The sequence below is a fragment of the Ruditapes philippinarum genome, unplaced genomic scaffold (assembly GCF_026571515.1).
Source record: "Ruditapes philippinarum isolate M1 unplaced genomic scaffold, ASM2657151v2 ctg2556_1_1_1_1, whole genome shotgun sequence".
Lineage (NCBI taxonomy): Eukaryota > Metazoa > Mollusca > Bivalvia > Venerida > Veneridae > Ruditapes > Ruditapes philippinarum.
Window position 1 is genome coordinate 6,734 of NW_026855047.1, and position 27,983 is coordinate 34,716.

The 27,983-nt window shown below is 33.6% G+C and overlaps 1 protein-coding gene across 2 annotated transcripts; it reads right to left on the minus strand.

Moving 5' to 3' along the window:
• Window positions 1-6,602: 6,602 nt before the first annotated feature.
• LOC132741962 (uncharacterized) lies at window positions 6,603-27,576 on the minus strand. 2 transcript variants are annotated; one of them, XM_060730236.1, is made up of 6 exons: window positions 27,363-27,576; window positions 10,936-11,085; window positions 9,810-10,512; window positions 9,187-9,362; window positions 8,291-8,514; window positions 6,603-8,119 (listed from the first exon to the last, which is right to left on the minus strand). In XM_060730236.1, exons 2-6 carry the CDS (start codon window positions 11,074-11,076, stop codon window positions 7,891-7,893), a joined length of 1,473 nt encoding a protein of 490 aa, XP_060586219.1. In that variant the 5' UTR covers window positions 11,077-11,085; window positions 27,363-27,576; the 3' UTR covers window positions 6,603-7,890. The 2 variants fall into 2 exon arrangements, with proteins under 2 accessions (XP_060586219.1, XP_060586218.1); XM_060730235.1 differs by lacking the exon at window positions 27,363-27,576 and adding an exon at window positions 17,694-17,986.
• Window positions 27,577-27,983: the final 407 nt, after the last annotated feature.

The following is a 27,983-nucleotide window of genomic DNA, read 5'->3' on the forward strand; positions in this document are numbered from 1 at the left end:
CCGTTTGTCAGGAGCAGCCATTTTGAACATTCGGATGACGTAATGGTTTCCCACTATAGTGTTATCCGTTGACTGGTAACCAGGAACCAGAAATTATTTACGAAACAAGTCGAGTGGTTACGATGGAAACAGGACGTTTCGGCCCCAAACCAAATCGGCCCCAGTCGAAAAATCGGCCCCTGGACGTTTCGGCCCTTTTCCGTGAGACGTTTCGGCCCCACTATAGTATATTGCTTGATTGATTAACAACAATTTATTTAATAACAATTAAACAATTATGACACTTTAATTCTTTAAATGATTATTTATTATCTTTTGATCTCTTGAACCATTTAGATGTACGTTAATGTTTTTAAAGGTGTAACAAACAATAAAGGCAGGTTACTTAATTTATAAAACAAACCACTAAAACTTCTGGATTAAGAAAGTTAATTACAATTATTACTTAGATAACATTATCTTTTGATCTTAATTAAACTATACGTAATTTTTTTCAAGGTGTAACTAATTAACTGTTTATAGCTTTATGCTAATTGGCGGTAAGTAATATCAGAGAAAACTTCAAAAGATATGAAAAACGGTTTGCTATAATCTCATGATAATATTTTTAATTATTATTGCTATTAGATAATGATAGATGCTAGATGTTATAAAACTGATTGAAAAACTGAAACCAAATTATAAATGCTATGTACATGCTATAGATAAGTTATAACATTCGAAAATAAAGTGTTTGTGCGTATAATTGTTGGAATAACTATAGTGGGGCCGAAACGTCTCACGGAAAAGGGCCGAAAAGTCCAGGGGCCGATTTTTCGACTGGGGCCGATTTGGTTTGGGGCCGAAACGTCCTGTTTCCATCTATGTCAAGATGCGACAACAAAACACAATTCAATAAAATGGTAAATACAAGTTCTTTTTATTTGCACAATTTGCTGGAAATAATAAGAACAGTGGTACCATAGGGGACCATCCTATGTATAATATAATACAATAATATAATAGTATACCTGATCTGCAGATATCTCTTATTTTTCATTTAAAATACATTAGATCACAGGAACCTGAAATTATGTCCAAAACAAAAAAAATAACGATTTAAAAAAAATCCCATACTGGGCAGGAACCAGTTTCCGGACAGAATTCGAGTTTTTTTAAATGTTTATTTTTTAATAATAAACATGCATTAATAAAACTAACATTACCAAAAACCTGAGCTCTAACTACGTCCGATAACACAATTAATACTGCCTGGTGACGTAAGCAATGTACAAACTGAAGGGTTAAATTAGGTCATCAAAAGTGTAAATTGTTCACTCTTGCAGAATATTAAGCTGCTATTCATATCTGTTTTTAACTGATAATTATTCTAATATAACAAAAAATTTCTTCTGACATATTAGCTTTCTTATATAATTAAGCTGATTTACTGAAAAATGTTTATGATAGGAAAAATAACGATCACGTGATGGGTCTCGGAATGACTGAAAAGTGAAACGGATTTTTTTGTGTGTACGGCAGCAACGAAGTGCGAAAGTGGAGAAAACCTAGTTAAACACCGTTTTCCAATACGTTACAGATTTAGTTTTGGGGAATTACAACCAATGAACTTCGAATGAAGTAGATTGTGCATTAATTGCTACCCCAAATTATATCCCCATACAAAACAAAATATTGCGCATGCGCAGAACAAATTACATGCCCCAAAGGGATATAAGGCTGTTTTTAAAACACAGGTAAGATATCCTCACGCAATTTTAATGATGTATCAACTTGGAAGGAAATTTATTTTCTCAAACAATCAAACCAAGCATCTTCATGACATAAAATACCGATTGTCATCGATAAAGCCAAAATTAAGCCGTTATAATACTTGTCCAGAAACTCGTATTGTCTGGAAATTTGGTTCCTGCCAAGTATATATACTATAAAAATTAGAGTATATATATGGGATTTTTTTTAAATCGTTATTTTTAGTGTTGTCCAGATTGTCTCTGAAAATCGATAACTAATCGGACCACCCCAAAATCGGCAACTATCGATAGTCCTTTTTAAAAATCGATTGTTCTAATGTTCTACCACCGCATGAATTGCTTAGGGCGTAACTTTTTTACACGCGGTAAAATAGAAATTTCCTGACTGAATCTCTTCAATTCCAGACAATCCTTAAGTCTTTTTGTATTCAAAACCTATTTATCATGGTTAATACTTCTTAGATAATTATAGTGTGTAATAACATAACATTATAAACTTATATGTAATTATCTACTGTAGTTAAATGAGTGATCTACAATACTACTCATTTACACTGTGACCTGTTGACTAGTACTAATATTGACTGCCATAAAGTTGTATTATACAATAATTGACTGTCACAAAGTAGTGTTAATTAGGTATTTGTGTCATTTATTTTGAATTCAAAGAGCAAATCATACTTTAATCTTGGAGACAAGTTTATTTATTCTCAAAATGTGGTCACTACTGTATAAAAAAATATATACAAGGATTGGTACCTTAAACGAAAATAGGTCCATAATAAGTGCGAAACTCGATTATACTATAGGCAGACTATTGATTGTGGTGGTCCGATTATCGATAGTGATTTTTGAGTCCTATACCCAAGACTAGTTATTTTTTTGTTTTGGATATAATTTCAGGTGCCTGTGATTAGATGGTTTTGATAACATGCAAGTAATCAGAACAAAATTAATGTTTTTTTTTTTTTAAGTTGGCCGAGTTGACCCGTGCCGAGCTGGTATACAGGTATAGGGCCGAGTTGTCTCAACCCTGTAGATCTAGTCAAGAGGGGGCTCTGTAGGCTACGTCAACCCATTTATATCAAATAAGAAAAAAACGATCTTTTTAAAACAATAAAATGGGGAGAAACTGTCTGCAAAATATCGCACAAATACAGACAGTTCTCTACAGTGCCAGTGGGGATACAGGCACTAGACACAATTATTATACCCATAATATATACGCTCATTATACTACATATAAAGAATATTCTTTGTATATAGTATTATGAGCGTATATGGGTAAAATAATTGTGTCTAGTGCCTGTGAGTGGGGAGGTCATGAGGGGTCCCTGTGTCAGTGTGTCCCGTAACACTTTCCGCGTATTTGTTCCGTTCGCTTTTCAGTATTATTTCTAACAAAATTGACAATAATAGAATGAAACATACAGGGTATCTTAAGCTTATTTACGGGTCTTTACTTACACGAAAAGAGAGTTGGTTTGTTTCTCGTGTTGAAAGATGATGTCTCCCAATTTTTGAAGGGAGTTTGAACCAGAAAAATGGTATTTTTTCTGGACAATTTCCCGCGCCTCAGTTTTGGAAGCCTCCATCTTGTTTTTCTGTGATGTCATAAGCATGTGACTTCGAAACTCCGCCTCCTCCAGGAAAGGGATGTCCGAAAGTGATTACCGTTCTTGAATCAATATAATGAATTTGTAATGACATTTGTTACTGGATGAAGCTTATAAGAGTGCCTTGCTGTAATGGAATTCTATTGAATTTTACGCATGAATTAAAACGTAAAGGTACATTGCCGTAAAATATCCACTATTTGATATATAATTTACATGTATATTTCAACAAAGAAATAAATGGACCTTTTTATACAACTTGCCGTCGCAGTATAATGAACTGTATCATGTTTTCAGGAATTCAACTTTCGGTTAATAAATTTCATTTCATCTTTCTCCAAACTTAAGACATTTAGTTTTTTGTATCACATTTTGAATTTACATTTAGTTTTATTTATATATTTTTATTCATATTTTGTTTTATAGAAATTTCTATTTCAGCATAAAATACTAAATTGTTGATTGTTCTATTAATTTGAATTATCTTTTATAAAAAATGCAACGTAAATAATTCTTAATGTGACAATTAACGAAAATAAATTTGATACAGTTATAATTGCGTGCCAACCAAATTTAACGCTAAATAAACGTCATGGATGGTTTATTAAACTCATTGTTTTATTTGGAACCCCGTGACGTTGAATACGCATAGTAATTGTTCTATAGTCCCAATAATAAATCTTTCAATACAAATAAGTGACCGCCTGTTGAGTTATCCGATCGCGTCATTTACTCAAAATTTTAATATAAAAAAGGTTTATCGTTGGGTAATATTTGTATATTATTTTTGTTATAAGAACACGCTTATAAATTAATAGTGAACAACTGAAGTGTAAAACCGCAAGACTGCCATGACAATAATTAATGACTACGCAACATGTTAAGCAATCTAGAAAATTTCCTGTTTGTAAACATTGTACATGTACCTTTACTTCAGCCCAAGAGCTTGAAATTTGGTCAATAAATGTATAATATTGTCAAACAAATAAGAATTTACGCCAAATGTACACCATATGATGGGAGTATACATGTATATTGTATAATTGTTGACTAGTAAGCTATTCAATACGATGTGATATTCACCAGCTAATGTCATATTGACCGAGACAATAGCCGTTAGATTGTTCGAAGAATTATTTTCAAGTGTGTATAAAATTAAACAATATCGACATATTGTGTACACATTTTTGTTTAGAGACATTGACACGGGGGAGGAATTGTTACACGAGGGATGGAGTTCTTATGATAACTTGTCAAGGAGTTCTTGTGATAACTGTCACGGACTTCGTCGTAAAACTGTTGTGAATACTGCAAAACACTATTCAAAAATGGTAATTTTCATCGTTAAAAAGTGAGTATTAGGTAGTAAATTAAACGTTAATGATTAAGCTTGCCTTATATATTGTATTATGTGTCAAAAACTAATTCATAGTCCATTATTCATAGCCTCTTGCTTAAACTCTGGTAGTTTTGAGTAAAATTTCCAAATTATTTATTGACCGGTTCATTTCAAGTCTTCATCCTTGCCGTACATAATTACCTAATTATAATGCAAAATTGCAAATATAAAGCCCCGACTAACAAATTTATACCCTATTTTTTAAATGTCCCTGAGTTCTTGTGATAACTCAAAATATGTCCTGGAGTTCTTATGATAACTTTTGTTACTGCCAATGTATTTCTTGAGATAAATCACGGCACGTTTTAGCGATTTTATTATTCATTAAGGTTGTAAATAATTATGAAATATAATAGGCTCATCCTTTGCACAAAAATGAGGATATATTGTTGGTCTTGATGGAGTGTCTGCAAAGGATTCACATGTGATATTCTAACATCTACAGTAAAGATTGAATCAGCGGCAGTATCATGGCCTAAACCACAAAACTAAAATGTATCAAAATTTACACGTTGTTCGTTACAATCTTTCTTAAGCAGATAAAATATAGTTGTGCATCGCTTAACGAAAGGCTAAGTAATTTGTTTCATTTTATACCATAATAAAGAAGTACATGTATAAAACCAGGATAATTTCTTCAAACCTATGTTTCCAATAAGTACGACACTGTGATAAAAACTCTACTGCAGTTGGCTCTATAACTACCGATCTCTCGAACAAATTTGCAAGTCACTCCGGGTTCAAACGAAATAAGCGCATTTTATCATGAAAATCAATGCTCTACATCAATCCTTTTTCCAGTCTACGAAATTTGCGTCAGCAAAAATACCATAAAAAGAAACGGGGATAAGATATCTCAGTAATATCTCTTTAACTAAAATACATATCTAACTCACTTTTTAAGTATGAAAATTTCCACTTTTGACGAGTGTATTTGCAGTATATACAATAGTTTTCCGACGAAGTCTGTGACACTTATCACAAGAACTCCTTGACAAGTTATCATAAGAACTCCATCCCTTGTGTAACACTTCCTCCCCCGTGATTGAGTATGAACATGTCACTTCTGTTAATCCGACCGCCTAAGAGGACTTATAGAATTTGTAAAGGTGTTATTACTAGATCTAGCTATTTATATTTTTTTAATCTTTATATATTTCTACACATATTTTGTTATTTTATTGAATGAATATTATTTACATGTGTCCATAACATGCATAGCTTAGTCATTTGTTTAGAAATATAAATCGACTTTCTCAGGACTATTTTGGTGAAAAGGAATGCTAAGCAGCTCTTATGCAACGATACAATGGCATCCCAATGTGTTCATACAAGGTATGTCGTTATTTTCTAGTGCTCAGATTTGTAATATCTGTCATATGTTGGATTTCAGATCGAAATATCCGTCCCGAGGGTTACCCATCCATTGAGCGGATATACCGATCCGAACCGTAAACATATGTCAGATATTTATATATAGAATTAATTTCTTTTGTTACTATTTTCTTACAGATTGATCCATATTAAGTATTTAAAGCTCCATACCTCAAGATGAGCTAAAATGTTTCTAGACAAGAAATGAAAAGATTTAAGATAAAAGTAATAATTTCTGTGTTATAAGCAATTTATGATCGATTTTGCAGTATTTTCCCCAATATTTCTACTGCGTTACTAACGCAGTAAGGCCTATTTTTGCATATTTCGACCTCTTTTTGGTAATATACATGGGTTATTTATGCTGTTTGCAATGTAAAAATTATTTTTTTGTCTGTTCACTTCACAATATTTTACTTTTTAATACATTTTAAAAAATTTCATGAAAATAAACATGAATCTTAGTTTGAACATATTTATTCTCAGAATATGTACATTATAACATTTGAAATATATACACATACAAAATTTGGCAATATTCAAAGAAGAGGATTAGAACGAAAGACTAGGTCTTATAGGATTCTTCTCCTTTTAGTTGTTAAATATTTCGGTGTCGAACTGGTGATGTAAATTTCTGAGAAAAATATATATAACCATACGTATAATAGAAACAAATATATATGAAAAACATGAATCTTGAGATGGGTGTGCTGCTTTAACAGAAACTGTTAATTGAAGCCCGCGTCGCCAAAGTAAAACCCAATAAAACTGTTATATTTGAAGCGCTCTATATGCAGGTATTATTACTCCTAACATTAAGCAAAGCGTTTCCACAATCTACCCCTCCCCCACCATAACTAAATGGTTAGAGATAGAACTTCGGAGTCTCATATGTCCTATCGTATCAAGAAATATATGACTGTTACTCAACATTATCATGCAAAATTATATAATAATGTAGAATTTCTATGTAGCGTGAAGCAAAACGCTTCCCATTTTATCACCACTAATCACCGGCATATATAAGGGTGTCATGCAAACATTAAATTAAAAGCATCCCAGCTGCCCCTTTTGAGTTCCAGGGCAAGGTTTTAGCGGTAAAATTTGACAAACCTAACAAAGGATTAAAAAACGGTTGAAATTCCTCATGTGATCATGTCATGATTCGCTCATAGCCTTATTATTCCGTAGCGAAATTCTAAGGTCTTTCAATGTGGACAGAATTAACGAAATCGCTGAAAAATCTACAAGCCAGTTAATCCCTATCCATCACTGGTTAAAATTAATCATAACCTAGTTGCTTGCTTATATCTATTTCCATCTGTCAATTTAGTGTTTCCATTTTTATCCGCCATAGCTTTTTGTACATGTACTTCCGTTAGAAGTATGAAATCAGACAAATTTTTGCATTTCTAAGCGGCCATTTTTATTTGATCTTTTGAACGCCAAGGTTAAAGGTCAACATTATTTATCTTATGCATACCGGTATTTGTTTGAAACACTTAAGATACCATTTTTACCATAAAACCCTTGCATTCAATCAGTACTGTCTATTATACACACATACATGTACATACATAGATGTATTTTATAAATATCTTATATGGGTGATCATCAATAATTGACGGACAATAATTATGTAAATTTATCCACGATCTAAAAATAATAACAAGGAGTAAAACACTGTTGTGATATCGGACTGGTTAATGTTCTGAATTATGTAAATTTCCAAGGAATGACATTCAATTCACAGTTCTATCTCTTCTAGTCTTCTAAATACGTCGTATTTGATAGTATCAGCTAGTTGACCAATAACATCGGAATGGGACCGGCGAAAATCAGTGCATTTAATGGTGTTTGTCATGTAAAACAGATACTTGTCTGCACGGCGAACATGTTTGGTAGTTGTATTCAACCATTCCTCTCTACAATGTCTATAATGATGTATAACGGCTTCATTCACATTCTCCATATAACTGAAAAAAAAAGAAATGGCTTTTATAAATTAGTTGGGCATGTTGTTGTTTAATGATTGTCATTTTTCTTTTTCATTATTATGGTAAGAGTTATTACATATTAGTTTGCCATCTTGTTTAATTTTACTTTAATTAATGAGCCTAGGGATTTAGAAAAGATTATTCAAGTACCTAGTAAAACCCTGTAACGGATAAACTTGATGTGTCCACACACTTCCTTGTCGTATTCGAGATGGCATAAATACACCCTTAGTTCTATCATACATTGGTAATGTACAGTTGCTATATTGTCCGATATGAAGCGGATGGCTTTTGTTTGAAGGTCCCCACGTATATGCATGGATTCTAACGGAAAAGAACAACGCCCCAACATTCTCTGTACTAAACTTATTTTCCTAGAAAACACAAAAAGAACAAATGATGCATAAGATGTTTGCTTTATAGTAGGCATTATGCGTAAAAAAAAATTCGGCATTGGTACCAGTTACATATTCGTAGAATAAGATGTATTAATAATAAGACGGTTCGGATCGGAATATGGGCGGGTTTCCGAGGAACGCATATTCCGATCAAAACCGCAAACATATGTCAGATATTTTTTCTTGCATGTTTCTATATATATTAAATTCCTTTTCTTAATGAAAAATTTCCCATGCAAATGTTTGTTATTACACTAGTAACAGTTTCTCTTACAACAGCGTATGAAATTACAACTTCATTCGTAAAGTTAGAACTTTATGAATGAAGTTGTAATTTCATACGCTGTTCTGCAGCATGCCATTGTATAGAACGCGACTCATCTGGTACCCCCTTAAATATTAGATGAAATTTCCGGAATGGGTAGAACTAACGGAAACATCAGTCTGATATGCAAGAAAGTTTGTTTAATAATTTTGAAATGGTTTTGATTTATATCTGTTATGCTGAATACGGAAAACTGACTATTCATTCTATGTTAATGATCCAGACATATAGTTTCAATAGAGTAAATAATAATGTGCATAGCATACAATTTTTTTTTATATCTATTTATATGACGAATGTCCGGCCACTTTAAAATGACTTACTAGGTATATTTTCCAAGCATTTTTGAAATGTTTCGTACTCGGTAGTAAGAACTCATCTGTGTCGATGACTGCAACATAATCATAATGCCTTAGTCGTTCCTGGCAGTCAAATAACACCACTTGTTCATCATTCCAGTATTGATTGTCCTCACCACCAATGTTGCGTTTTACGATATCTGAAAATATTACTTAACAAGTCGTTAACAAGTCGTTTAATGTCAAATAAACTCATTCTTTTAAGTATAATTGAGAAAATTGTTTTATGGTTAACAAATTATATTTGTCTGCCAGCTAGCTTCTTCATCCCTCGTCGGAAAAGGGATATCAAAATAGCATCGTCTGTCCGTTCGTCTGGCAAGGTGAACGAGATTATATTTGTTGCGTACAGGGAAATATGAGTAACGATATATTTTAATAATTCTGACAGACAACATCAACAACAAAAAATATAAGGACGTCCTTCTTGATTAACTTCGTAAAATCGGTCATAGTTCTAAAAAATTTATGAATAAAAAATACTTTTTTGAATGTTCTTTAAACAACATGTTGAATATCTACCATTGAATGTTTCATTTACTTGATTTGATATGTGTATATGCCTTACCTTTCTGTGGAATTCTTACCTTTCTCTGGAAGGTCAAAGTAGTCATAAACCTGAGCCATTCCACTTCTTTCATAAAATCTCAGAACCTTAGCTGCTTTTAAATTTAATTGGTAGGTATATGCTATAACCTTGTCAACACCAAATAGTTTATGGATCTCAAACCATTCTATCAGTCTTTGTGCATCTAAAGATCCAAATGCGAGTTTTATACAAACACCAATATTCCGACTCCTTATATTTTTAGGACGTCTTTTGTGTTTAATGATTGTAGTAGTAATGTAGAATATGTTTTCCTCTGGACAAGTTGCATTTTTATCATTTAAAATAGTGATCGAAGAAATATCGTTAATATCAAAGTTAACTGGACATTTGAACTGTTTTGCCTGTAAAGTAACGTTTTCTAGAAATAACCAATGAGATTTATTCAATGAAAGAACGGAAACGAACGTGCCATTCTTTAATCTGAAGCAACATTTAAAATCAGAAGAGGATCCGTTTTTATGTTCCCATCCAGTGACAATAGCAGTTGGAGATACTTCAGTAGTATTTTGAGTTTGATTTTGTTTAAATGCCTGATCGTTTTCTATATAGGCAATAATGGCAGAAAATAAATATATCCGACCAGTTTTAGTTTTTATAAAAGGTGGCACTATTTTTGCAGTCACATCTCGATTTGTCAAGTGTGTTACATTTATTTCTAGTTGTTCGATAACGTCAGTTTGCTGAAATAACAAAAAATATTCGGTTTATAAAACTAGTATATTTATTAATATCAAGAAGTTTATCTAAACTATAATATAAATAGACAAAACTAGTTTAGAAATGAACTAGTGGTTCTGATGCACAGTCGTAAGATTTAAATGACGATATTTATCTTACCTTTTATTTCACTATAAGACCATTGCATTGTCTCATTGCTTTATATTCGAACTCATATTTTTTTGGAGCGCGTTCTTAAAGGATTCTGTTTTTTTCTATTGTATATAAAACGCTAGACTGGAAATGATTTTAGATATATAGAAAGTTATATTACCTTTAAAACAGAGGTAAGACTGGAGGTGAGTTTAAATATATAGAAAGTAATGTTACTGTTTAATCAGAGGTTATTCTAGAAATGTGTGTAAATATACATGGAGATATATTACCTTTAAAACAGAGGTTAGACTGGAAATCAATTTAAATTTTGTTGGAGCGAGAAAGATCACTATTATTATAGCAGCTATATAAACCATAATATTTCTCTGCAGACGAACTCTATAAAAGTTGCAACGGGACAGTCGTCTCATAGTGCGAACCTATTAAACAACAACAAGACATTATTTACATATATAGATAATTGGTCATACAAAAGCTGTAAATAATTTATCAAGAAATAAGAATAAAAACTTGTTATTCAGAGAGTATCAAATTGTATTCACTTTATCCGAGGTAAAATAAAACAACATTGAAAGGGACATATAAAGGAAACACTTAGCGTCTTTGAGGTTACATATTTATAATTAACGTACAGAGACTGGGTCTATAGACAGTATTGATTGTGTTACGAGGGATGTTCGTAATGTATTGCTTATTTCTATCTGTAGACTTCAAATTTCAAGTTAGCTCAAAAAGTGTTCATTTCATGCTCTCGAAGTACTCCCCGTGGTTAGAAATGCAAAAGTTTCAGCCGATGTAAATCCACTTCTTGAAGGTGTCACGGTACGCTGATTTGGGCACAGTAATAAGGTACTGGTGAATGGCAGATCCAAGTGTCTGTTGAGACTTGTATTTCCGCCTAGCAAGGAAGGATTTCAATTTCGGAAACAAAAAGGAATCACATGGGGCAAGGTCTGGAGAATACGGGGGGTGAGGCAAAACAGTTACTTTTTCTTTTTTCAAAAACGCCGAAACTATTGCGGAGGTATGAGCGGGCATTGTCATGTAGAAGACGTATATGCTTAAAACCAGTGACAGGGCGTCGTTTCTTATAATACTTTTTCTGTTCCTTAAGTACTACGTCTTTGTAGTACTTCCCAGTGATACTTTTGCCTTTTTTCACCGGCACTTTTATTGCGACACCTTCACCAGAGAAGAAAATTGCATACAAAACCTTCTTTGCACTCAAAGACCGTTTGGCAATTATTGGGCGTTTGTTGTGTGTTTAGTGGCTCAGATTTTGTTGCTAAAAATTTTCTGAAATGGCTCAAAAAAATTTACCCAAGTTTTATCACCTTTTGACCAAAATTGGGGGAAACTTTTTTTTGTCTTTTTGAAAAAAAATTTTTAAACAGCTTTTTTTTCAACCTTTTCCCTTTTTCCCCTTTTTTTGCTCATCGTTAACAGATGTGGACCCATCTAGGGAGAAATTTTTCCCACTTTTAAAAGCTTCTTTTGAATAAAGTGAAAAACCCTTGATAGGGGATATGCCCACCTTTCATGCCCAAAATCAGAACTGTAAAACTGGCAAAACCCCCTTCAAATATTTTCTTTATTTTGGAATTGATTTCGTTAACCGGGGGAAACGATTTTGGCCTACCCTTTATTTTGGTTTCCCCAAATTTTGGTTTAAAGCTACCCCAGGGCTCCCAAAAATTTTTTTTCTTTTTCTCCTAACTATGTCATAAGACACACAAGAAGGCCCATAAGCAGTAAAGAGTTCAGTCATCAACTGCTTCAAAGAGCAACCCAGTTTTGAGCGAGTTTTGATGTTTGCCCGTATTTCATCTTTTTTGTCGACACTTGTACAAACCATTTTTACTTCAGTGGTCAATGACTGCGTGTATTTAAATGGCAAATTGTATGTCCTACACTAAGTCTTACATGTACATTTATACACCGTTGTGTAGGTATTGAATTACCCTATACAGGTATGTATTGGTTTTTATCGTGTCCCACGTGGATCACGAGATAGAGGACAATAAGCATTTCTTTTCGGACAGCCCTCGTATAACGGAATTCTGCATGTTGGTTAAAATTGAATACCCTTTAGAAAGTGTGGTCAAGCTATTATGATCAATGACTGTGTTGTCGTTGTTGTTATTTACGATCACAAAGTTTTTCAACTTATTGAAAAGTGAAGTGCATGATAACCATAAAATAAAATAGAATATAATAAAAAGCTTTCCAGTCATTGGCCTTTACAGGCATATAATCATATTATAATAATGATACTGTACAAAATGCACGGAACTAAGATGTAATATAACAACTAAAGCTTAAGTATGATTAGCAAACACAATTAACAAAAGACAATAAGAAACTAAAGCATGCATTAAATGACAACAGTGGATAAAGGTGACACTATGAATACTAGTAAGCCAAAAATAATAATCCGCTAAATAAGTTCAACCAGATGAAACAACAGTTTTTAGAAATTTGAGTCTTGACGACAAAATTTGCTACAGCATTAACAGAACCAGTATTCTCACAAAACATCATATACACAAACTGTTCTGATTTTTTTAGAGTTTGAAAATTTGTTAATTTTTCAGTTATACGCGATATTTAGAAATGTCTTGCAAAATCATAAAGATGACATCTCAACATAACGTGTTCTTCCGTTTCAATATCTTGTTAATAGACAACATTTACAAATTCTATTGTTAACAGGAATATTTCCATATCTTCTAGTTTCTATTTCTAGTTCATGAGCAATAATAAAGTTAAAACATCATAAAACTCAATTATTTTAGTCGTTGCTTTTATCAGAAAAGCAATATGACTGCATGTGGTGCACTTCTTGTAGCCTCTTCTTACTTTTCTGAAATAGCTAGGAAATATTTTCTAAATACAGCATGGCTGCCTTTAGTCCTATCTCATGTAGACCATAACTTTTCTAACAGAATGTATCGAATTTCTATACCCCATTACTTTAAACGCATACTTTGATGTGGTGGCTCATTCGTTTGTAGGTCCTGTTATCTTTGTTTGGTCATTCTGAGAGAAGTTATAAACTTAAGTTAGATGTAGATGATTGATTTTAAGTTCAGTAGGTCAATGTGAAGATTCCAGGACCCAGTGACATTGACCACTATAACGCTATGGTCTACAGTCCTAATATCAAAGATGGAGGTTGTGTATGACTGATAGATGACCTCTTTAAATGTTGAGGTTAATAGATCAAAACCTCAAGGTCACCGTAACATTGGTCACTAAACAATCATCAGACCAATTGCTAAAGGCACTTTGGCCTACATTTCTGATTTAGTGTGTATAGCATATAACCAATATTATTTGATAAAAGCGAAACTTTTTAAAGACATTGCTCTGGTCATAAGACGAATCCTATTAATGTAGAGGTCATTTGTGAATATCCCAGCGACACCCTGTGTAAAATCCTTACTTCAAAGATAACCGGAATTTTTTTTGGGAAACTTCACATTCGTGTTATTTGTGCCGTGTGGCGGCTGTAAAATGTCAATGATGTTATATTTTCGATCCTTGTAGATCGTTCAGCACGACATTATTGTTGTGTATACATGTAATGTGGTACTTTAAGTTTCTTCTATTTGGCCTTTTTCTACTTTGGTGGTTCCAGTATTCCTACTTGAATACTGTATAATCACCATTAGGATATGTTGCCTGCTTTTTAAATTTGTCTTTTGACGTCATATCTGTGATATGCAGGCTTCATAACCTCAGATCCCCTTTCAAAATTCCATTTTATTTAGTTCCGCCCATTGTTTTCTCGTTTAGGTCACAAGCATTATTTTACTTGGGGACCATACGCCGCTTTTCATGGAATGGCACTACTGTGTCACATTGAAGGTTCCATGATAATAGCCGTATGAACACATCTGCGGATGTTTCTAAATTCAAAATTTCACCATTTTTGTGTTAAATGTTGAATTCTGCTTAAGCCGGTGCTAGGGGGCGTGGACGGAAACTTGCACTTTCCATTACCGTTCATGAATAGGCTCAATCAAACCGATCCTGCAACATTTTCAATTTTGTTGTGTTGGGCTTTCTTTAGGGATTCTGTATTCATATAGACATTGTAAATGGTAATAAGATGACCCCTTTTGTTTTTAATGTCAATAGGAACATGGTTGAAGTCACAGTGAAACTGTTTGTTACATTCATGTCTGATCGATAACTTCATAAATATTAAGCCAAAATTTATGAAATGGGATAGAGACATTGTCAATGGATAATAAGTCTCAAGTAATTTTGGGGTCGTTTATTCAACAGACAAGGCCAAAGTATGAATGTAAATATGCCACTGTGAGAAGTGAATGACGTTAGAGCACATATGAAACAAATAATTAAAATAAATTATCAAATGTATAATTATGCATGTTAAATACTTTGCTATTTCCTTACAGCAGCTTTTTTTGAAGTTCATTTTTGTGATTCTACGTATTATTGCAACAAATGAATTCAACATAAAGTAGAAATACTTTTTATCAATATGTATCAAATATATAGATATTGTTGCACGACTGTTTTCGTTCCCACATCACATGTGACAAATGCTAGAATTATATTGACAATTTCCATACAATACTGTGGTTTTCATTGCTTCTAGGGGTCAATCTTTTCCCCTAATTTGAACTATCGCGCCGAACTCATGATTGTTGTTTTTAGCTGATTTGCTCTAAGGTAAGTTTCATTCTGTTTCCTTTTTTCAATCTTTGCACCCCCATCCCAAATTTTCGTGACCATCTGGTCAATTACCCTACACCCTTATCACTGTGTTGCATATCTTTGCACCCCCATCCCAAATTTCGTGACGATCTGGTCAATTACCCTTCACCCTTATTACTGTGTTGCCCTTAAGATTATTTATCTTCTTTAATTTCCTTGTCGGCTTCTATAATGTTCCATTTTGAATTATTTATAATAACACCCCGTCCGTGCTTTGCCCCCTTCTACTGTTTTTGGTTGGTGTTCACGATGTTCATGTTAATCATGTTGAAAACTCATGTTAGCACGATCACCTGTCCATGGTGCTTTCATATCTTTCTTTGCATATTCATGTTGTTTAACCTATATCTGATTGACGACATTTTATGCTGTGTACAGTCATCTAATCACGGCGTACGTTGTTCGATATACAGGCAGCCCTTATTTTGAAAATTTCCATAATTGGTCTTGTCCATATTGAAGAAAGTCAATTCCATTTTAGATATTTATTATATGGTATGTATGTTTCTTATGTTTCTTGATTTGTTAATTTTTTCATAAAGAAAAGACCCGATATACAATTATTGTGGCGTATATCTATCAGATAAAACAGCATATTTTTCTTCTTTATCAGTTTAATGCTATCCTTAGCCCGATTTTACTTAAAAGTGTTGCAAAGCTTTTATAATGTTAGGTCATTAGAATAATTATTTTGGAAAAACTGTGTGAGCAAATGTTCTGATTTTTTTTCAAACAAGTTTTTGGTCTGGACCTTCATTAAATAAAACTTTTTTTTAAAATTCAAGTCCCGTCATGTCAAAAAATCTCAGTGGAGTCTCCCTTAAATTAATAAAAAAAATGAATATGACTAAATTTGGGTATAGGGTTCTATGTCAAAAAAGTTACATAGTGAGTATAAATAAAAATATTCAAATATTGGAGGCAATTGTTTCCAAGTTCATTATTTTTTGTTTGATTCACGAACTCTTAAGAGTAGTAAATGAAATGTAACTAGTTTGTTGTTTCGCAATACTTTAAAAACTATATGTCAACATTTATCCTACCATATTTGCGCATTGAAGTAAAAATTTAAAGTTCGTCACGATCAACAGTTTCTTTTTCTTTTTGCTTCTTTCACATGTTTATTTCGATGTTATTCACAGACCTATGCAGTTCTGTAAATTAACTCTTGCATAACCATGGAAATTTCAGATATATTAAATATAGTGATAATTTGTCAAGTTCACTTCAAGAACACATCGCAACAAATGATTTGTTGCACTTAAAGGTATTACATACGATATATATGCAATATAAATTAAATATCAGCATGTAACAGATTGTGCATGCTACAAAATAACATATAATTACCCTTAAATCATACCTATTATTCAATAATATGTACAGAGTTTCCATTTATGTCATTGCCCTCCTGGGGTTTTCCCTTTCTTTCATGTCAATGGTTTTAGCGCTTCAAGATTAAAGAAATAAAGAATCATAAATGAAACAGCAAAAAAAAACCCTCATGTTATCATTATTTTAATTGAAGTATTTAGGCATAATAGCAGTTGTTTGTTAAAAGACAGATTTTAATATTTGGGACATCAGATCATGATAAATGTTCTATTCTGCTTAAGCCGGTGCTAGCGTCCATGAACAGTTTGTACACACCTTTCTAAACCTAACTGCATTAAAGGGTTTTCCAAGTCAGTACGAAAAAATAAACGGACCACAGCCTGTGGTTTTGGCAATCGCAACTACTCGGTCCTTTCCGTCAGTCTTCGGATAAGTACCTCGAACACAATAGCATGAATACACAGAACGGATGCGGTATTTCGGTCTAACCTACGATAAGAAACTAAACATGTCAACAAATAGTAATTTAATGCTGGGAGTTGTTGACAAGTTTTTTTCTTCTAAAATATGTAGTAAAAGTCCACCAAAAATAAGTGAAATCATAGGTACAAAAGCAAACAATACATTATTTATATATTTATTATTATGGTTGTAGAAACCGAAAGTACAAAAAACCAACCTGTTGACATTTAGTCGGATTTGTTTAAAATTGAACATCAGTAGGCAAATTTAAATTACAAATTGTTGTCAGTCATATTTTCAAGCATAAAAGTAACGGAACATTAGATGTCAAATATATACATTCGTTTTACATTATCTCTGTTCTGTTTACATCTGAAACAGCGTGGAAGAACTACTTTCAATCCGTATTGTTTCCGAGCTTATAATAGATAATAGCCGAGGCAGTTTCCGAATGCGGATTTAGTAGACTAAACTGACTTACCGCTTCCTTAAACGTTTGGATGCTCTCACTGGCGAATACTTTTGTAAAATAGTTAACTCCAAATTATGGTAATAGTAGCGTTGAAGTGTAATTTACATTGAACTTTTGTCGCTATTTATGTCCTTAAAGCGTTGTTGCAGTTTAATTGATCCCGAAATAAATTTGTCTATAGTTATGTATCCTCAAGTTATGCAACATACGGCACATCAAAGTCAATACTACAGTTGGCATTAGAAACATTTTGTACATTTAGAGCTTTATTGCAGCATATATTGTCAGTAAAATATGACTTTGACCCATGCTTGAATGACTTGTGTCATTTTATTATACAGATAACATCTACATCAAATTTGAAAAGGGAATGTTTATTAAACAGTTCCGTCATATTTTAAACGTATATTTACGTGATTTGGGAAGACTACTCGTATATTAATTGGCAAAACTGCAAAGCAAAGGGGGTATCATATAATTGAGTTCAGCATATAAGATACATGTTTTTTGTATTAGACAAATTTGTAACTAGATCACATATATTAAACTTTATCGACTATAGACAAATTTAAAGAATGATGAAAAGAAAAAAATCACACCTTAAAAAACATATTAAATGACGATCATGAATAGAATCCATATAGAAAATAACCGAGACATGCATTTATTAACACAGTTTGACAAAAAGTGTTTTGTATATCGCTTTGTGGGTAAAGTGAGCAAATATATTAGCTAAGAATACGCTTAGCACGGCGGAATTGAAAATGTTGCAAGGTCAATTGTTTTCTCGTTCAGGGCACACGAGTTTGTTTACTTGTGGACTATATGCGGCTTTTCATGGCATGGCACCAACGTGTCTCATTGAAGAATTCATGATAACCGCCGTAGAACACATAAACTGATGATTTTAAATTCAAAATTTTGCTTTTTCATGTAAAATGTTGAATTCTGTTGAAGGCGATGCTGGGGGTGGAACTGTACTTACCAGTACTCAAACCGAACTTGCAACATTTTCAATTTTGCCGTTTTTGGTGGTCGTTCTTTAGAGTTTCCTTTTTTGTTTTTTAACACCATATCAGCGTTTTGTATCGTCGGGTGGTACAACGGAAGCCGGTGCTAGGCGGTATGAGGGATATTGCAATTTTTCATTATCCCTCATGTACAGACTTAATCAAATCGAATCTACAATTTTCATGTAACTTTGTTTATGGAAATAAATGTTTCCGAGAGATCACTTTTTTCCATATTTTTATATCATGAAATAAATGAATTGAGTTGAGCTGAGTATATGGAAACAATTAAATCATCTATTATGCCATTCACATAGCAATAACCTATGCATCAAGTATAGGAATACACCAAATGTGACCATTACATTTGTGAAATGAATATTAGATAAACCAATATATTGTAGTGCTATTGTTAACTTGCAGAGTACGATCTGAAATTTCTTTTTGTCTTAACTGATATCTAGCGCGTAGTTAACAATAAATAACTATTTCTGCAGAACTAGCCGGACTATAGCATTTTTAGTCTTAAAAATTATTTGAACATTTTCTTTAAACTTTCAATTGTTTCATATCAGATATTTAATATTATTTAATAGTGTTCTACTTACTGGTGTATTTTTTGACGCGCATTTTACTGTATCATAGACTAGACTGCAAATGTTAGTTTATGCCACGTTATGTTGTTCAGAGATGAAAAAGAGCTTACCGAAACATGATATTGACATTAACTTTTGCATTCGTGAAGATGTTATTCTACATTATCTTTCAGGTCCTTTCAAAGCGCATATTCCAACGATTTGAGCCGCCTATGTCAGCGTAGTATCACAAAAATTTACGCAATATTCGTCGCAGTTGTAACATTTATGATTGTCATGGACCTTATTCAGTTTTCAGCTCGCCCTTTTACCATAACAGTAGGAAAGGTAATATGACTACAATAACCATAGGTAAAATTGTATGGATACTGCCATACTAACTTCAAAGTATTAATTTATGTATCATCTCTATGAAAGGGTTCTAAAAGTTCACTTTTACTTTATCGAGTAAGAAAACGTGAAAATCTCACTATGGCCTGTATAGTATGCGCATGCATAACAAGATTAGATTGTAAATACATTGTGCATATATTTCCTACGGTCTTTTAAATAACAGCATTTGAAAGTACTTACATTCAACGCAGATAAACAAATATATCTTTAGGCTCTGGAGCGCATAAATTAAAATTGATTTTATTTTTATTTTTTCAGAAAAGTAATGTTTTTGGTCAACTTCAAATCAATGTGAACCATATGAGAATTGTGGATGAAGTTTAGAAAATAGTGCAGCCGTTTATAAAAGTTAAAAACGCTCGAACATATTTATTTTCTGCCATCATTTCCCGAGTTTAATAGTAAATCGCTTCCTTTATTATAACTTAAAGGGCTTACGTGAAGGCACAGGACGCTACTATGCATCATTACAGAAGCTGTAGGAAGGAATGGCTTAAACCATGTTCTGTGGAGGTCAGCAAAGAGAAACGCTACCTGTATAATATGAAAAATACAACCAAACGTTTCGATCTCCGTCGATCACATTCACAAATTACAGAGGAACTAGCCCATGTTGTCAGAGATGAAGTGCTTTTACAAAATTCTGGAAACAAAGTGATCCCTCGGTAGCATTAGTCACAACAAAATAACGTAAGAATTGCAGACTCGGTTTGATTGAGTCTGTACATGAGGGATAATGAATTAGTGCAACATCCCTCACGCCCCCCAGCACCGGCCCGAGCGGCACTCAATTCCCAACACTCTATAGTGTTGGCACCAATGATCCCGAAGGACCAGAAAATATAACAACACTGAAGTGAAGTACGGGGCAACTTTTTACGGCTGCCACACGGCACTTGACACCCGCTGTTGTGAAGTACAAAATTCTGGAAACAAAGTGATCCCTCGGTAGCATTAGTCACAACAAAATAACGTAAGAATTGCAGACTCGGTTTGATTGAGTCTGTACATGAGGGATAATAAATTAGTGCAACATCCCTCACGCCCTCCAGCACCGGCCCGAGCGGCACTCAATTCCCAACACTCTATAGTGTTGGCACCAATGATCCCGAAGGACCAGAAAATATAACAACACTGAAGTGAAGTACGGGGCAACTTTTTACGGCTGCCACACGGCACTCGACACCTGCTGTTGTGAAGTACAAAATTCTGGAAACAAAGCGATCCTTCGGAAGCATTAATCACAACAAAATAACATAAGAATTGCAGACTCGGTTTGACCGAGTCTGTACATGAGGGATAAGGAACAAGCGCAACATCCCTCACGCCCCCAGCACCGGCCCGAGCGGCACTCAATACTCAACAATTTACAGCACTGGCATCAATGATCCCGAAGGACCAGAAAATATAACAACACTGAAGTGAAGTACGGGCAAAGGACACCCGCCAAAGAAATTATATAACAATTGCAGACTCGGTTTGAAGTACATGATAATGAATTAGTGCAACATCCCTCACGCCCCCCAGCACCGGCCCGAGCGGCACTCAATTCCCAACACTCTATAGTGTTGGCACCAATGATCCCGAAGGACCAGAAAATATAACAACACTGAAGTGAAGTACGGGGCAACTTTTTACGGCTGCCACACGGCACTTGACACCCGCTGTTGTGAAGTACAAAATTCTGGAAACAAAGTGATCCCTCGGTAGCATTAGTCACAACAAAATAACGTAAGAATTGCAGACTCGGTTAGATTGAGTCTGTACATGAGGGATACTGAATTAGTGCAACATCCCTCACGCCCCCCAGCACCGGCCCGAGCGGCACTCAATTCCCAACACTGTCTCGAACAATAGAGGAGAAGTGTATGTCCTTCTGCCACACATGTATAACGCCGCATTAGTGTAATTGATTCAGAAATAGATATGTCTATAGTTATATATACTCACATATTACTAGTATACATGTAAATTTTTGTAACAGAAGGTATATCAAATGCAACATTAAAGTTGACATTAGAAGCCTTATGTCAATTTAGAGCCATAAAGAAACGTATATTACTGACATAATCTGATAATCTTATAAATACATATGCAATATGACTTGTGCCATAAATTACACAGTAACCATTTAACTATATCAAATTATTAAGCAAATATCTATAAATGGCGCCGTCATATTATGAAATGTTTATTTAACTAAACATGCACCATATCTCGAAAGACAATGTGTAAATTTTCCTAAGTTGCAAAGGGATTATAAGGCCATATAATTAATTTTATATATAAAAACAGTACTATATGATACACCATTTTAAAATGAATAACAATTCATAATTTACCGGGTATATAATAGCTTTTAAGAAAGAAATACTAGAGTTGTCACAAGAATGACAAATAACCCTACCACATATCTATGCCACATGATATTATGTAGTGCACTTTATAATTAATATTAAAATTAAACGTTTGAGGCAAGTTTTTTTAAGTCATTTGAAAAGTATAAAACCTATTGAGGAAAAACAAAATATTCGAATTTTTATCTTCAAGGATACCCTGGACCTTTAGCCTACACAATGGCAGCACAAGCTTATTAAAGTAACACTTTTCAACCAAGTATGTAGAAAATGCCTCAAAGGGTATATTATTTAAAGAATGAACAAAGAATTGTCTTTCTGATATTTGACATACATGGGATTCCTTGGCCTTGAGTTTCCACATCGGGGGCATCGGTTCTACACATCGCATTGTTGGGTGAACATTTGAGCCAAGTCTACAGAAAATCCTCCAACTGGTATAGGCTTTATAAAGCGACAAACGATTTCAGACATTCGACTTTCAAGGGTTCCCTTTGCCTTGCACATCTGCTGTATGGGCTCTTTGAGCTAAGTTTGAAAAATTTTGAGCTAAGTTTGAAAAATATCCTTTAAGTAATATGAGATTTATAGAGTTATTGAGTAGACTCGAACTTGTCCGACATTTCACATTCAAAGGGTATAGAATTTAAAAAGCAGACAAAACAGTATCAGATACTTGACCTTTGACCTTCAAGGATGACCCTGCCGGCACAAGCGGTACATTATGCTTCTGCACTTTGCCTTGTTGCGATGAACATTTAAGCAAATATTAAAGAAAATGCGTCAAGAGGTATGGAATTTAAAGACAGGACACAAAATTGCTGAATGTATGACCTCCAAGGGTGACCTTCACCTTAGGTCTGCACATAGCCTTGTTGAGTTAACATTCTATAGTCAAGTTTTAAGAAAGTCATTCAATAGGATAGGTATTTGGTTTATAGAGCGAACACGATGGACTGAACGACCAGTTTAGTTCCCATACATTATGTGGTTGGAGTATAATAATGATTTTCACTTGTAGTACAATCATTTTTAATGATCATTTAGAATTAAGTATATACAAACAATAAGGAATTTAAAGACGTACCGATGTAGCTTGTATTCATAAACAAAATAATAGGAAAATGGCAATCTTTCAGAACGCCAAGCAAGACAAAATTAAAAAAGGTTCCAAGATCTGTCTAAGTGTAAATACAGTTCCCTATTAATCTTACTACAAGCTAAGTTAAATGTTGTAGTGTAACCTTGAAAAGGTTACTAAAATCCCTGCAATATTTGTATCCACTCAAAAAATAACATCAAACATTGAAGGAGACTGACTCATTGCAACACGATTCTTAAACATGAGTCTACATAAAATATAATGTCCATGTAGGGGACAGAACCTGAATTTATCTTAAAACTTGATAAGAGTTACTTGTTCAACTCCTCTTGCAACAGGTAACCAGGCTACCGCCACTCATGAAAATCAATATTTATTTTCATACTTCTCGATGAAAACAAATCCTGTATTTATAAAAAAGTCTTGAATATCCTATACATACTCATTTGTATAAATTAAAAAATAAGACATGTCAACAAAATATACTTTTAAATTCAAATTCCGATTTCTTGAACTTGACATACACTTCTCCTCTATTGTTCGAGACAGGTCTATCATTTTCGGTTGGACCTGTTTTAAAAAAAAATCTGTAACGAGGTCTTTCTTGGTTTAAACAGTTTTGTTAATGCTCGATTGCGAAACAAGTTCTTGCAAGTAATATTAATCAAGTCCGCTTCCTGGAACTAATCAGTACTGGTGTCATATGATGAAACATGGTCGTGACCCAATTTGGACTCGAACCCATAATCCCTGGGTTGAGAGACAGACACCTTAACCACAAGGCCACCGCTCTTTCGTATGCATGTGCACAGTTAGATCTAGTATTTTCCGACAGTCGAGGTGATGTAAAGCAATCGGAGAACATGTACATGCAGTAAAAGATAACAATAAGATAAATGAAAACTATGAATGAAATCAAAAATTTTACATGATTTTTATAGTATCCCTTTCATACTAAAACTAGAAACGAACTGTAAACGGGATAATGATACGGGATAATGATTAATTTTTCCAAATCATGGACAACCTATCAACGTTGAGACACATTTAAGATTTATTTGATCGTGTTATTTTCAAAGTTATAATCTAAACGGTTCTTCCGGCATAAATACGTTCACGATATGTTATAAGTGGAAGCTTGAGGTTTACTTCTATAAAACTGTAACTTTTATCAAAGCGGTACTTTTCGACATTTTAAATGACATGATTCAAAACATGTTAAATGCACTTAAAATTACAGAATGTTAAAATTGTACATAAAGTTCATATCGGAAAAAACATAGCAAAACTATGTTCGTGGAAGCGTCTGTGTGGTTCAAATAAAAACTATTTGATTAACGCTATGCATCATCATATGACACCGCAGTCAGCGGGATCAATAAGATTGATAAATAACTATAACATACCCCTCTTTATATAGACCTTTGAAAATATATTGTTCGGTAAGCATCTTTAATACAAATATAAGCAGATCGATCTAGAAGAGACAGTGCTTGCTCATACGGTCACCGGTTACTGACGTCGTTCAGAAATTTATTTTATTTAAAAGCCCGCTTCATGCTCTTATACTAACTTAATATAAGAAGGAATACATTTATGTACGGTGTCATATTAGGATGTACGTTCGAGAGACATTTCAAAGAAGACAGAAAATGCATTACAATGGGAAGCCATGGCTGTCTCATATTGTTATTTTCCCATTAATTTAACCATTTGGATAATATTTAAGTTCACTTCGACAATATATGAATTGAAAACGTCTTCCTTCTTATTAAATCGGAAACTATTTTATAAATCCGAAGTACAATATATGAAACCATGCCGCCAGTGTATGAAACCTAGTAGTTATATATAAGTTGGTTTTCTCAATATACGATACCAATTTTTCAATATATGGTATCAAAGAAACTATATATGGAACCAGATGTCCTTATAGACCTTTTTACGACGCTGTCCGTTGCTATGAAAAAATGACCGGAAGTAGTATTTTTCGCGCATGCGCAATTAGCGTAGGGCAAAAAAAGCTATGCCCTACATAGAAATGAAGTAAAAATTCATGGACAATTCCGAGTTTGTTTAAGGTCAATCTGTTTGACACTTACCGCACGCCTAGCCAATCCACTTTCAAAGCAATACCAATTGTGTAATAGTATGTAATACATGGGTAATAAAATGTGACCCTGCTGTTTTAATTTAAATTACTGATGAAAACGTCACCTAATGATACCTTGAACAGAGGACTTTTGTTCGTTGAATTACAAGTCCCGCTAATTTTGTATATCTGTTATGAATATCAATTCACGTTTAAAGTACTTACCGCTTTAATTCATCACAAAATTTCTTTTTTTTTTGGGGGGGGGGGGGGTGACATAACTTGAAATCACGCCTTTTAAATACTTTAAGTGCGCTAAATGTATGCTATCGTTATTGCGCTTTTGAATGCGCATGCGGGAAATGCAATATACGTTGCTATGGAAAATCGTACTGTAAAAAGGCCTATATGAGTACGAATTATCAGTATATTAATTTATTTTTCAATATATAAAATCATGTCGTCAATGTATGAAACCAAAGTATGAATATATAAGTTGATTTCACATTATATGTTACCAATTACTCGATATATTGTACCAAAGTAACCATGTAACGAACCAGATGTTCATATATGAAACTGAATCATGAATGTATTAATTCATTTTTACAATATATGAAACAATTTAGTCAATTTATGGAACCAAAGTAGCAATATATCAGTTGATTATCACATTATATGATTAAATTTTTCATTATATAGAACCAAATAGCCGTGTATGGAACCAGGTGTCCTTATTTGGAACGGAATTATCAATGTATTAATTCATTTTTACAATAAATAAAACCATTTGAGTGATTTATTGAACCAAAGTGGCAATATATAAGTTGATTACCACATTATATGACACCACTTCTTCAATATATGGTAACTTATTCCGGTTATTTAAAAGTAGTGGCGCGTTTTAAATTTCCAAATAAAATGTAATTTAAATGATCTTGTAACGTTTGTTCTGGGGAAATGTAATGATCAGGACTATAAACAGATATATATATAGTGAAGTGAAATGTAAAGAATTGCGGATTTTTGGTGGGTACGTAAGTTAAAACGTCTTATTTGTGATACACGCGTCATATCCCACCCACATCATACCCCACCCGCTTATTTTATATATCATCAATATGCATCCAGATGCCTGCAAAATTGAAAAGTAAGCGTAAAAGACACAAATCCTCCCCAAATCAGGACACGCATCAGAGTATATTTCTGAAACGCCACACATATGTTGACCAATCAGATACAGAATCAGAATACTTGAGTGCTGTTTTGGATAGTTCGGACACTCCAAACACAACATATCTCTCACCCAACATAATGTTTTCCAAGTAGGAACTTGAGAAGGTTGTGGCTAGAATGCTAGCTAAACTGAAGGTAGATCTTATCCATGAACTAAAATTCGAACTTAAAACAGAAATAGATCATATTGTGGATGCTAAAACGGAGAAATTGAAAAATGAGGTCATAGAACTACGTCAGGAGGTATTACATCTACGCAACTGTATTAAAACTGCTAACCACAAAAACGATGACTCAGAACAATATGGTCGGCGGATGATGTTGTATGTTTCTGACATATCTGGAGATACAGGAAACCCTCAAGAAGATGTTGAGGATAAAATTGTGAAATTTGCCAACAGTCAATTAGACATACCTCTATCCGCTGGAGATATTGATAAAGCCCACAGAATTAATAGGTAGATTTGATGAATAGACGTAAAATAGTGAAATTTACCAATTCTAAAGCACGTCAGTGTGTATACAATAAGCGTAAGTCAGCACCCGACGGAATTTTCATACAAGAATCACAAACAAAAAAACGTGAGCAACTTGCGTACGAAGCCAGAAAATTGAAACATGAAAATAAACTTCAACAAACATGGGTAGCAGGAAGTAACATCTATGGGATTATGCTTATGAACAGTACTGAAACAAAAGTAACAACAAAGTCCCTTGAAGCCATCGAAGAAATACGGGTAGGTAATGAACCAACTTACCATGCTCAAGCATACTGGGGCAGTGTTTGTTTATTTACATTATGTTGACCTCAATGATAAATTGAATATTTATAGACAACCGGTTTTCCACTCTATTATTAGCAACGCTGTTCTAAAAATGAACTGTGTCTTACCTGTAAATTTCATATCTATCCTCAAACATCATCAGGAATCCAATCTATTAATCCGATTTATTTAGTAAAGTGAGTATTAGAATATCATTGTTATGTAGATGAACAATACACATGTATAATTAATATGCACTTTATATAGACCTTTTTACACTACGGTTCTTCCATAGTAACCGATGTTGCATTTCGCGCATGTTATGTCAACCAGAAAACAGTAGTTTTGGGATGACTTAAAACGTGAATTGATATCCATAACAGATATACGAAAATATGCGGGACTACTAATTCAATGTTCAAAATGCGCATACAAAAGTCGTAAAATTTAAGGTATCATTAGACGACTTTTTCATCCGTGATTTAAATTTAAATTGTATCATAGTTTGGGGGCCTTTCTCTTGAAAATGTTATATCGTATACATATACATGCACAGTGCGTTAACTGGAGAGCAGGTATTAGTTACCCGCACTCAAGAGCAGCCCATTAATTGGCTCATTTTTGTTGGGGTTTACAAATTATGACGGCAGAGAAGGGGAAAGCGAAAGAAATATTATATTCAGATGCTCGTTCATTGGTTCCTTTTTTCTGGGGTTTCATATTGTGACAAAAGGGAACGTGTTTTTATA

Excerpts from the sequence above, each read along its gene's own strand:
- LOC132741962 (XM_060730236.1), bottom strand. The coding sequence starts at position 11,076 with ATGAGACGACTGTCCCGTTGCAACTTTTATAGAGTTCGTCTGCAGAGA. Across the intron at positions 10,513-10,935 it reads GTCTAACCTCTGTTTTAAAG|CAAACTGACGTTATCGAACA; the intron begins GTAATATATCTC and ends TTGTTATTTCAG. Across the intron at positions 9,363-9,809 it reads CTTTGACCTTCCAGAGAAAG|ATATCGTAAAACGCAACATT; the intron begins GTAAGAATTCCA and ends TAATATTTTCAG.